This window comes from Coregonus clupeaformis, chromosome 19 (genome assembly GCF_020615455.1).
Source record: "Coregonus clupeaformis isolate EN_2021a chromosome 19, ASM2061545v1, whole genome shotgun sequence".
Lineage (NCBI taxonomy): Eukaryota > Metazoa > Chordata > Actinopteri > Salmoniformes > Salmonidae > Coregonus > Coregonus clupeaformis.
Genome location: NC_059210.1, coordinates 34,889,210 through 34,902,067, shown reverse-complemented (window position 1 = coordinate 34,902,067; position 12,858 = coordinate 34,889,210). Strand labels below are relative to the sequence as shown.

The 12,858-nt window shown below is 46.3% G+C and overlaps 1 protein-coding gene across 6 annotated transcripts in view; it reads left to right on the top strand.

Annotated features, from left to right (window-relative positions):
• The window catches only part of LOC121532057 (MOB kinase activator 2), a 98,245-nt gene that overhangs the window by 48,063 nt on the left and 37,324 nt on the right, over window positions 1-12,858 (top strand). Inside the window, exon 1 of one of the 6 annotated variants that reach the window (XM_041837714.2) lies at window positions 161-736. The exons of 4 other annotated variants lie outside the window; for them this stretch is intronic. In XM_041837714.2, coding sequence (XP_041693648.2) covers window positions 699-736 — 38 coding nt within the window. In that variant the 5' untranslated portion in view covers window positions 161-698. Of the gene's footprint in view, window positions 1-160; window positions 737-12,858 lie in introns of those variants that run through there. One more of the 6 variants, XM_041837718.2, reaches the window with a different exon arrangement.

Genomic DNA, 12,858 nt, shown 5'->3' with positions numbered 1-12,858 from the left:
TCCATGTTTGCTGTTAGCTCTTTTGCAACAACTCATACCCATCTCTGTGTATTATATCAACAGTCAGGTTATGCTTTTCAGTACAGGCTATGGGCCAGCTAACAGGTACTAATAACCATCAAATCTCTCTATCAGCAAGTGTGTTTAGACCTTGTTTGGGGTTTACAGATGTTCGAGATTGCTGCTAGGATAGAGCCCAGTGCCTTCCTGTGTGCCCCCCCCCCCAAACAGTCCGCCCTGTACTACTCAGCAGTTTGTTTATGCGAGTTTGTTTGTCAACCTAATCTTCCCGCCTTTCTAGTGGGAGCCAGCCAGAAAGAGAGAGGGAGGGGGAAAGAGAGGGGAAGGAGAGAGAAGTAAAGAGGCAGGCAGCAGTAGCTCTAGCGAGAAGGAGAGCGAGGAACACACTTCGAACGGGCTCTGAGTTGTTGTGATAGGTCGTCTGTAACGTGCTGTGCACATTCGTCGGCGTGCGTGTGTTTGCTGATTGAACCGCTGAGAGTGTGTGTGTGGGTGGACGCAGTTAGTGAGCAGACAGTTACTGTGACGTGTGTGTGTGTGTGTGAGAGAACGGTCTATACTGGAGCTGTGCGGCGGGACAGAGCCCCCCTTCACCTGTAGAAGGAGTGCAGGACAAAGGGAAGAAGAGAGCTGTGTGGGACCCTCACAGACCCGCCACTGTCTCTACTACCAGCTGGATGGGGGTTCTGGTCTGCTGTGACTGCTTCTTCTATAGGTAGCTAGCTACTTCACTCTATCTCTCTCGGTCTCTACATAATCTCTCTTCACCCTCTCTCGATCTCGCTCTCTTTCTGAATCTCTCTCTCGTTGTTTGTTTCCTTGGTTGTGTCGCTGTAACTTTTCTGTTTTAATTTTGGTCCTGTATTTCCCTCTCCCTGCCCGTCTGTGGCTGAAAACTGCTCTCTCGCCGCCCTCCCTCCCCTTCCTCTCTCGGTTTCTGCGGTGTGGTTTGGAAGAGACATTTGAGGACAGTGCTGCTGTGGCAGCAGAGATTTTGCTGTAGTCAGACCGGGGAGGAGGGAGCGGTTGAGGCTGGTTGCGGAGGAATGGCACAGAGCCAGAGCCCTCAAGTGATTTAGCCTCCTTTAGTTAGGAGTCAAGGCTGGTTAGAGGAGGATTGTCACTGGGCCAGAGACTGGGATGCATGTGCACAGGGTTAAGGCTGGTTTAGAGGAAGAATTGCATGTAGCCAGCCCAACCTCACCTCTCCTCCACTGTCCTGCCGGACGGACGGTCGGTCACGCTGACTCTCTGTGTTGCTGTGTTTGTTTGGACACTGTGTTCCTTCCAATGGCCTCTCTGTTTTCTGTTTGGTGCAGCGGAGCAGTGTTTGATAGCTAGACTTTGACCTTCTCATACGGTTACAGCAGACCTAGTTTTGGTAGGGAACAGTTGTTTTTACTTAGCGAGCATAACGTTAGTAAGCATAGCATGGTTACCTGGGCCATGTTAGCCAGTTTAGTAAGCATATCATGGTTACCTGGGTCATGTTAGTTAGCTTAGTTAGCATAGCATGGTTAGCTGAGCCACTTTCAGTAGGCATTAAGCAAAGGTTGGGCGCCACAGATCTAGGATCAGCTCCGCCTCTCTAAATCGTAACCTGAACCATTAAGGGTAGAACACACAACTGACCTCGTAGCAGCTTCTAGGAGCAAATTTGCACTACTCCTACGAGCTCTTGAAGGTTCAGGGAGTGTTGTTGAGTTAGCATCATGCTAACAGATGGCTGTGAGTCAGTTACCTCTGGGTAGATGAGCTCTTTCCCCCTTTTTATATGTGCTTGTGGGGTTAGCAAGCGCGGGCTAGCTTTAGCTGTGGTCTAAGGCACTGCATCGCAGTGCTAGCTGTGCCACTAGAGATCCTGGTTCGAATCCAGGCTCTGTCGCAGCCGGCCGCGACCGGGAGACTCATGGGCGGCGAACAATTGGCCCAGCGTCGTCCAGGGTAGGGGAGGGAATGGCCGGCAGGGATGTAGCTCAGTTGATAGAGCATGGCGTTTGCAACGCCAGGGTTGTGGGTTTGATTCCTACGGGGGGCCAGTATGACAAAAAAAATATATATATATGTATTCACTAACTGTAAGTCGCTCTGGATAAGAGCGTCTGCTAAATGATGTAAATGTAAACACTATGGCTATATATAAACAGGGGGTTTGATGAGGGCCAAACTGTTGCGCACACACACATGCACGCATGTACATACACACACACACACACACACACACACACACACACACACACACACACACACATGCATGCATGCATACATACATGCAGTGCATTCTGAAAGTGTTCAGACCTGTTTACTTTTTCCACATTTTGTTACGTTACAGCCTTATTCTAAAATTGATTAAATTAAAATCCTCATCAATCTACACATAATACCCCATAATGACAAAGCGAAAACAGGTTTTTAGAAATGATTGCAAATGTATATATTTAAAAAATACCTTGTTTAGATTCTCTGGTCTGATGAAACCAATATTTAACTATTTGGCCTGAATGCCAAGCCCCATGTCTGGAGGAAACCTGGCGCCATCCCTACGGTGAAGCATGGTGGTGGCAGCATCATGCTGTGAGGATGTTTTTCAGCGGCAGGGACTGGGAGACTTGTCAGGATTGAGGGAAAGATGAACGGAGTACAGAGAGATCCTTGATGAAAACCTGCAAATAGTCTGGGTAGCCATTTGATAAGCTGTTCAAGAGTAAAAGCTGTTAAGCCTTTTGGACCTAGACTTGGCACTCTGGTACCGCTTGCCATGCGGTAGCAGAGAGAACTGTCTATGACTACGGTGGCTGGAGTCTTTGACTATTTTTAGGGCCTTCCTCTGACACCGCCTGTTATAGAGGTCCTGGATGGCAGGAAGCTTGGCCCCAGTGATGTTCTTGGCCGTATGCACTACCCTCTGTAGTGCCTTGCGGTCAGAGGCCAAGTATTTGCCATACCAGGCAGTGATGCAACCAGTCAGGATGCTCTCGATGGTGCAGCTGTATAACTTTTTGAGGATCTGAGGACCCATGCCAAATCTTTTCAGTCTCCTGAGGGGGAATAGGCTTTGTCGTGCCCTCTTCACGACTGTCTTGGTGTGTTTGGAACATGATAGTTTGTTGGTGATGTGGACTCCAAGGAACTTGAAGCTCTCAACCTGCTCCACTACAGCCCCGTCGATGAGAATGGGGTGTGCTCGGTCCTCTTTTTCCTGTAGTCCACAATCATCTCCTTTGTCTTGATCACGTTGAGGGAGAGGTTGTTATCCTGGCACCACCCGGCCAGGTCTCTGACCTCCTCCCTATAGGCTGTCTTGTCGGTGATCAGGTCTACAACTGTTGTGTCGTCTGCAAACTTGATGATAGTATTGGAGACGTGCCTGGCCATGCAGTCATGGGTGAACAGGGAGTACAGGAGGGGACTGAGCATGCACCCCTGAGGGGCACCCGTGTTGAGGATCAGCATGGCACATGTGTTGTTGCCTACCCTTACCACCTGGGGGCGGCCCGTCAGGAAGTCCAGGATCCAGTTGCAGAGGGAGGTGTTTACTCCCAGGGTCTTTAGCTTAGTGATGAGCTTTGATGGCACTATGGTGTTGAACGCTGAGCTGTAGTCAATTAACAGCATTCTCACATAGGTGTTCCTTTTTTCCAGGTAGGAAAGGGCAGTGTGGTGCACAATAGAGATTGCATCATCTGTGGGTCTGTTGGGGCGATATGCAAATTGGAGTGGGTCTAGGGTTTCTGGGATAATGGTGTTGATGTGAGCCATGACCAGTCTTTCAAAGCACTTCATGACTGCAGACGTGAGTGCCACGAGTCGGTAGTCATTTAGGCAGGTTACCTTAGTGTTCTTGGGCACAGGGACTATGGTGGTCTGCTTGAAACAACATGTTGGTATTACAGACTCAGTCAGGGACAGGTTGAAAATGTCAGTGAAGACACTTGCCAGTTGGTCAGCGCATGCTCGGAGTACACGTCCTGGTAATCCGTCTGGCCCTGTTGAACTGTTTAAAGGTCTTACTCACATTGGCTACGGAGACCGTGATCACACAGTCATCCGGAACAGCTGATGCGCTCACCCGTGCTTCAGTGTTGTTTGCCTCGAAGCGAGCATAGAAGTAATTTAGCTTGTCTGGTATGCTCGTGTCACTGGGTAGCTCACGGCTGTGTTTCCCTTTGTAGTCTCTAATAGTTTGCAAGCCCTGCCACATCCGATGAGCGTCGGATTCAATCTTAGTCCTGTATTGACGCTTTTCCTGTTTGATGGTTCGTCGGAGGGCATAGCGGGATTTCTTATAAGAGTCCGGGTTAGAGTCCCGCTCCTTGAAAGCGGTAGCTCTACCCTTTAGCTCAGTTCGGATGTTGCCTGTAATCCATGGCTTCTGGTTGGGGTATGTACGTACGGTCACTGTGGGGTCGACGTCATCGTAGCACTTATTGATGAAGCCGGTGACTGAGGTGGTATACTCCTCAATGCCATCGGAAGAATCCCGGAACATATTCCAGTCTGTGCTAGCAAAACAGTCCTGTAGCTTAGCATCTACATCATCTGACCACTTCTTTATTGACAGAGTCACTGGTGCTTCCTGCTTTAGTTTTTGCTTGTAAGCAGGAATCAGGAGGATGGAGTTATGGTCAGATTTGTCAAATGGAGGGCGAGGGAGTGCTTTGTACGCGTCTCTGTGTGTGGCATAAAGGTGGTCTAGAGTTTTTTTTTTTTCTTCCTCTGGTTGCGCATTTAACATGCTGGTAGAAATTAGGTAAAATGGATTTAAGTTTCCCTACATTAACGTCCCCGGCCACTCGCCTCTGGATGAGCGTTTTCCTGTTTGCTTATGGCCTTATACAGCTAATTGAGTGCGGTCTTAGTGCCAGCATCGGTTTGTGGTGGTAAATAGACAGCTACGAAAAATATAGATCAAAACTTTCTTTGTAAATAGTGTGGTCTACAGCTTATCATGAGATACTCTAGCTCAGGCGAGCAAAACTTTGAGACTTCCTTAAAATTAGATTTCGTGCACCAGCTGTTGTTTACAAATATACACAGACCGCCACCCCTTGTCTTAAGAGTCAGCCGTTCTATCCTGCCGATGCAGCGTATATCCCGCCAGCTGTATGTTATCAATGTCGTCGTTCAGCCACGACTCTGAAACATAAGATAATACAGTTTTTAATGTCCCGTTGGTAGGATATCCGTGATCGTTGTTTGTCTATTTTGTTATCCAATGATTGTACGTTGGCTAATAGGACTGATTGTAGAGGCAGATTACCCACTCGCTGTCGGATCCTTACAAGGTGGGGGTTTGGGCCTTGTCGGGTGTTAATGAAAAAATCTTCGTCCAGTACGAGGTGAGTAATCGCTGTCCTGATATCCAGAAACTCTTTTCGGTCATAAGAGACGGTGGCAGAAACATCATGTACAAAATAAGTTACAAATAACGCGAAAAAACACACACAATAGCACAATTGGTTAGGAGCCCGTAAAGCGGCAGCCATTTCCTCCTGCGCCATTATATATTGTCATTATGGGGTATTGTGTGTAGCTTGATGAGGGGAAAAAATTATTTACATCAACTTTTAGAAAAAGGTTGTAGCTGAACAAAATGTGGAAAAACTCAAGTGGTCTGAATACTTTTCGAATGCACTGTACATACATACATACAGCTGCGGATTAGACCATCAGGCCCTCTGTGTGATTCCGAACGGTTTACACTCCTTCCCTTGGCCTAGGTAGAGTGAAGAACAGCTAGCCCTTTGTGTGTGTGTGTCAGAATGTGTGTTTTTCTGTCCATGTGTGTGACCAAACACATGACTGTGTGTGTGCACCTATAGGTAAAACACACACAGTAGCTTTGTGAACGCACAGCCCAGTGCCAGAAACTGTATTATCTTTCCCCTCTACACTTTGCAGGGAAATGATCACCAGTCCAGAGGCAGGACGTGGCTTCTGCGCGGACTTCGTTTTAGTGGGTCGTTAAGGAAAATGACCTATCAGTTTTATTTCTGGCACTAATTCCTGTCTACCTCATTACCTCTGTCAGCCAATCAGGGGGTTTGGTGGTGATGTCATTGTTTTGATTGATGGGCCTTTGTTTTGGATACACCCACATGGACAAGGTCCTTGTTGACCTTAGCTTCAGTCCAGTCCCAACTCTCAAACAGACATGGCTGAAAAATAAAGCAGCATTGTGTGCTTTCTGACCTGACCACAAAAGTTTCACTCTTCTAACTTTTTCAACCCACGTCATTATGGGTCTGCTCCAAATGTTGTTTGGAGGATAGGCTGAGGTTACAGGTAATGTAGTTGGCAAATGATATATATTGACAGTGCTACGCACCTTTTCTCTGTACACAGATTAACTTATCAGAATGGGGTAGGCTTAAACAGGTCCTCGCCAGTTCTTCACTCTAAGAGTGAGACACAGAGCGGATCAAAGAAAGGAATATGGTATGACCAGGTAAGCTGAAGCATCATTTTTTGCTGAATTTGACTGACACAGCTCCTCAAAGAAGAGTGGTCAGATTCTCCGTAAGTTGTAGTTGACTATTTTAACCTTTGCCTTGTTTGTCTGTAAATTGTTAGAATGATCCTGTTTTACCTGAACACACGCATACACACACACACACACACACACACACACACACACTGGGGCCTCCCACACGTAACTGATAAAGCACTGGGTCAGTGTGAGTGGAGGAGAGGCTAACCTAATACAGCGCAAATGGTACAATTCAATTAGCCTTAGGCCCTACACGCCACAGTTCCTTTCATGTGTGAGTATCTGATGCCTGGTTTGGAGCTTAGTGCCCAGTGATTCCTCTGTCTGATTTCTCCTGCAACTTGAGACCAAGGTTTGTGTTCTCCAGCTGGAGGTCAAGAGCAGAACGGTCTTGTCCTCTCCAAGGTTGTAGAGAGGGGACAGGCAGACGGTACTAAAACTATAATGATGCCATGAATGCTGTTTTATAAGATGTGTGTTGCTTCTCGGGATGCGCTGTGTTTTTTTGGCGTTGCAGAAATCTGGTGGCGTTGTCCTGTCGGTGTGTTGATGCCACAGAGGGTGACTACAGCTTGGAACATTCAGCACCCGAGGCTCCTTTCACACTAGAACAATGGCCCCTGAGAGTGTGTGTGTGTGTGTGTGTTGTTTCTCATTAGGCGATCTTTGGCAGTCCTGGCCCATTCTACGCTGCTGAGACTGAGCGTTCAACAAGGGCTGTATTCACCTCCTAAACCACCTCACTCCTCCATATCTCCCGGCCCAAACCCTGTTGTCTGTCGCTCAAAAAGAGCTCAATTAGACCTGGCTTGGCAAGCCTCGACACAAGTGGAAACTTTCTTTTTGCTTACCCTTACATAATTGGTTGAAAAAATCCACCATTAGGCTGAATATGGCATGATCCTTTTCCTATAGGCTAGTTGCTAATGGACAGTCATCTGGTGACTGACTGCACCACCGGATATAGGCTTCAGTGGACCATGAGGCACAGACGCACCCTGTCTGGCTGGCCAAGGGCCTGGGGTGTGGGTTGGGGACCTTGGCGCAGAATGTGGACAAATGGTCTAGTGCCTCAACCGTTGCAGAAGGAATGGTGGAATGGAAAGCAGAATATGGGAGGGGAGGAAGGGCCTGGATTATGGCTCTGCTTCAATTGTCAACTGTTTACTCCTTTTACTTCCAGTTGAGCCAAGATTACAGAGCGGCCTCTATGGGAGAATCTCAATTGCATTTCCTGATGTCCTCTCCACACCTCCTTCTCAAAACCCATTGGACGAGAAGGTCAGAGGAGAGGGAACCATGGTTATTATAGTTTTGTGATTTATTAGTTTTTAGGTTTTTATTTTCAATTCACTTTAGTTTCAGTTAGTTTTCAGACTTGATTTACTCGTTTTTATTTAGTTTCAGTTTGATAGAAATGTTTTTATTTAGTTTTTATATTATTTAGTTAACTTTAGTTCTAGGGATATAAAGTGGGAGGCTAGGAGCCATTTATGAGTTGTAGGCCTATAGGTTGTTTTTTTGGGATGTCACTTTTTGCCACTGCGGGAAGTAATACATAAGGTAATGTAGGGACCATAGACTTGGATAGACATAACGTCTCTGTATCTGTGTCATGATGGCGTATGTGAGAGCATGAGCAGCGCTATTGAGGCAATCTCCATCTTGAAACAGTAAATGTTCTTCTTCACAAGTAAAATTCATCCCTCCTGATGACCCGGCTGTCACGACTCCAACCGGGTCATCAGGAGAGATCAGCCAATGAAGTTTGAAGTCCCGCCCAGTTGACTAAATCAAAATGGTGAGTGTCCTCAATGGTGCCGCCCATGCGAACACAGGCTTTTGACCACTAGAAGACTCCATACAACTCCATTGCAAGAACATAGGTTTGGTTAGGTTTAAATTATAAATCAATCTTAATGTGACTTGGATTTAAAGGATAAGTGCCTAGACTGGTGGAAGAAATATGGTGGAAGGAAACTCTCTTGTCCGTGTTTACACCAATCCAACTTTTTACTTTAGTAGTAGATGTAAGAAATCAACTTTTTATCCGACAGAGGGAAAAATGACAAATGAAGTCATGGTAAATTTGATATGTTATGAAATGTAATATTAAACATGTAACACTGACTAACCCCTTCAAATAGGGTTAATAAAAACATAAGCAATACAACACTAATTCACAAATCTATCAGTTCACAGCTAGCCAGCTTCTCTCTGTCTGTGTGTGTGATCAACCAAACAAGATTTTCTGGTTCATCTTCAAGAAGACTCTGCGTTCCAGAGGTGGTCATTCGGTTTCTCAAGCCTGATGACGGTTGTCCACAGACAGAGAATATTCTCTCCATGAACGCTTGGGCTGCAGGGGCAGAAACCAGATCCAGTGCCACAGGGCACAGCTTTGGATAAACAGCTATCCTTGCCTGCCAGAACTGGAGAGGTGACTCTGTAAACATTCCCCCCTTTACCTCTTCCAGGTATTTCCGCAGCTCACGTGTTACTTAATGCCCAGCCAGGTTGACCCTCTTGGTGGACAGTGACCTAAGACACAATCTTAGATGTGAGGAAGCTATATTTCTGAAGCACTGTGGTCGAGATGCTTGCTGGATTAATCCATAATGCCATCTTCCTGGGGTCCTGCTACTCCACGGCTGTACTTTCTGATTTGCTGAAATACAAAATACTCTGCTTCCCTCATAAGTGGCTCCATCTCTGTTAAGTGAAGTGCCAGAGGCACATTTGGGTCCATCAGGCAAGCTGCTGCAGGGGTTGGATCAAAGTTGGCTACCAGAGGATTCAGTGTGCATGCGAAGCACTCTGCGTAGTAACTTCAGGAGAACCTGTGCCAACTGTTGCAACAGTAGTTGACTGCAAGTGTGCCTCAAGGTTGAAGGCACCACATCAGACAGCAACTGGCTGTCAGTTTGAAGTTGGTTGGCGTGGATTGGTTTTTATTTTTATTTCAGTTTACAAATAAAAAATATTTTTTTGGGGGACTATAAAAACCTTGGAGTGGATGCAAAAAATCAAGGAAATGCAATTGCGATTCTCCCCATGTGAATCACCATAAACTCTCTGGTCCCCCTCTGAGGTTCAATAAAGCACATGCAAGCAGTGTAATACCATACTGGTGCTGCCCAGTCCTACTGGTCAATTCAGATAAGGAGACTGATGGACTCTCTGACCTTCTCTACTTTCACCTAGCCTTAGCTCTGCAGTCTGCACAGGGGGGTGGCTTGCCTTACATAACACTGCACAGCCAATTGCACAGCCCTCCCTGGGTGCTGGCTCAGGCGATGGAGAGAAGAGATGGCCTTGCTGTAACCTTACCTCCGCATTTAGAATTGCACCGTCAGCATGAACGCACACACACCTCCATAAACACGCACTTGGTCTTTTTGTGGCTGGCTAACGCTGCTGGATGATTCAATGTCATCCCTCACCTGCACAGCGGCTGTGAGAAGAGCCTATCCCTCACGTCTCCTCTGGCTCCTGCAGTGGGATAAGACGGAGGAGATTAGGACATACAGATATGAATATGTTAGCTAGCTAGATGAAACTTTCAGCATTAATGCTGCTAATTGCTAACTCCTATCCAGTCCTTTCAGAACAACAGACGTGCCTACGGGTAGGGGTTAGGGCAGGAACTGTAGCTGTGTGCCCCTCCTAAGGGCCTCTGGGAACAGAAGGCAAAGACCAGGGGAGAGGAAGTGCCTGGGCGCCTCACTTCCTTTTTATGAAGTTTTTTTACCAGGCGGGGGTGAGACTGGGGGGGGACGTAGGTAGGCAAGTCCTTAAAATGCCTCACATACCCAATGTTCTACACCCATGATTCCTGTCTCTCTCTTGCTTGCTCACTTTCTCTCTTTTTTCCCCACCCTCACTCTCTTGACTGCTTTCTTTCTATCCACATAACCACTGTCTCCCTTTCTCTCTCACACACGCACACACCCCTGCCTGCATAGCTGTGTAATTGACTCTGTGCTGCAGTGCACTTGTCAGCTGTGCCTTGTCATTTGTTTCAATTATCAGCCATCTGACATGGCACAGCTACCAAGGATGGAAGGAAGGAGAATAGAGGAGAGGAAAATTTGAGGCAGAGGAAGGGACTCTTGCACATAGTCTCATGTGTCCCACCTTCACTGTGCACTGGTAACAGGACTTTGCATATGTAGTTGTAGTTATTACAATCCCATGAGACTCCCAAGCAGATGCCATAGAAACCAAATAAGCTCACTCATTAAAGTTGGAGCTCATCTCACCTGCCTCCCCAGGAGTCAGCCAGGTGCTGCCGACCAGCCAGCCAATCACAGGCTTGTTTACACCTGGGCAGCTGGATGAGGTCATGGATGTTCCCCTGCCCCCTTGGGTGTTCTAGGCCTAGCAGCTGATCTCATTGGTTCATAAAAGGGATCCGATCATATTATCAGGCCCTTCCCTCGCATTGGGGGGGGGGGGAACATGCCCCTAGACACATTGCTGATGTGACTGGTCTACACTGGAACCTAGAGCTTACCATTGGTCAGTACCTATTGCTATGGAGGGAGCATGGACGTCAGATACCCCCACTTCTTCCTCCTTTCACCACACAGTGGGTAATTATTGATTTGATCTCACTCACTCCTCCTTTAGCCCTCTCTTATTTCCCCATTCAGTCATGAATGGGAGCCTCTGTCTCATCTTCCCTCGCTCATTCAGACACCATCTATCTGGGTGGGAGATTGAAAGAGAAAAAAGAGCATGTTGCGCTAGTGTGGTGTGTGTGTCTCCTAAATGTTCAACTGTCTGTTTTCCTAGACTATATGCTTGAGTGTTTGTGTGTCTCCAGGCTGGCAGAGGGAAGTGTGTGGTGTACCATGTGTGCTAGTGTGAGATGGAGAGGGCGTCTCTGTGGTCTCTGCCATCCTGACAATGCCCTCGAGGATGAAAAAATGCTTGGCTTGGTCCTGGAGTCCATCATAACATACTCCTCTCTTTGTCTAAACACTCCCATCCCCTTCCCTTTCCATGGCCATAAATAACACTGTTGCAATCTGTTGTGAATAGTGCCCTGAGCTTTTCCTGATCAGTTTACATGGTGAGGAAAAACTCTGTACCCTAGTTACGTAGTTTCTTGCAGCACAAGCCATCAGTTACGTTTCAGTAATTCTTGAGAAGTTTGTTCACCTGGTTAGTGAATTTCACTGCAATGTCTGCACCTGTTGTATTCGGCGCATGTGACCAATAAAATTTGATTTGATATTCCCTGACAGACAGGCGTGTACTACAGTACAGTGAATAGTCATAATCAGTCATGGCTAACGGACAGAAACCTAATTAGCACTGGTACGACATTCTCAAAATCAAACGTTTAAGTCCACAACAATGCTTAAACCACATCAGGAGACCACTTTTGAGGTCTAGGAAAAATTTACGAAATTTAGATTTTTGGGTATAGTTACCCTTTTTATTTTTTTTTATTTTTTATTTCACCTTTATTTAACCAGGTAAACCAGTTGAGAACAAGTTCTCATTTACAACTGCGACCTGGCCAAGATAAAGCAATCAAGTGTGCACCAGCCAGAGACCGTTGTTTGGTTAGCATGTTTCTGTAGTGCTCAATTGATTGCAGAGTTTGCAAAACAAATGGCCACTGGATTGATGCAAATTAAATCATTCTGCCAGGTAGGAATAGGGTGCAGTATGAGAAAGTTGCAGGAAAATACGAATCACTAATGCATTTTGTTCATGTCTTATGAATAACTTGAGCAAATTGATGAATTTTCGAATAAGTTCAATACATTTTGTTTATTTCCAACTAAGTTTAATACATTTTTGAATATTGTTGAATTCCATTTTTATGTCTGGATTCCGTCTCCACAACGTAGATTTTATAGGGCCCTAGGAGATCTCAACCTTTCTTTCTGATCACTAAAGAGGTGTCACTATAGCTCAGTTTCCCTATCCATCTATACCCCTCACAGCAGGAAGCCCATTACTAAAGGAGAATACACACACACAAGCACGCACACACACACACCACACACGTTGTTATTTGCTCTTAGTGGGCATATTATTTTGTCGCGTCTGAAGGATGACCTCTCCTTCACACAGACAGACCTTGATGTTCCTATAGGGCCATTTTTCCAGCTGGCCTTGCATTCTCTTCTCTGACTTTTTTTTTTTTTCTGTCTGAACAAGCAGTTGTTGTTTTGAAGATGAGCAAGCGCATGTCTCCCAACTGATGGTGTGTGTTTCTTTCTGTGTATTTACACATATGTGAACTCAGAAAGACAGCCTGTTCTGTCCAAATGGCTAGGATGTTTGTTTGAGTAAGACTGAATTTTCTGCTCTCTCGTGAAGGAGCG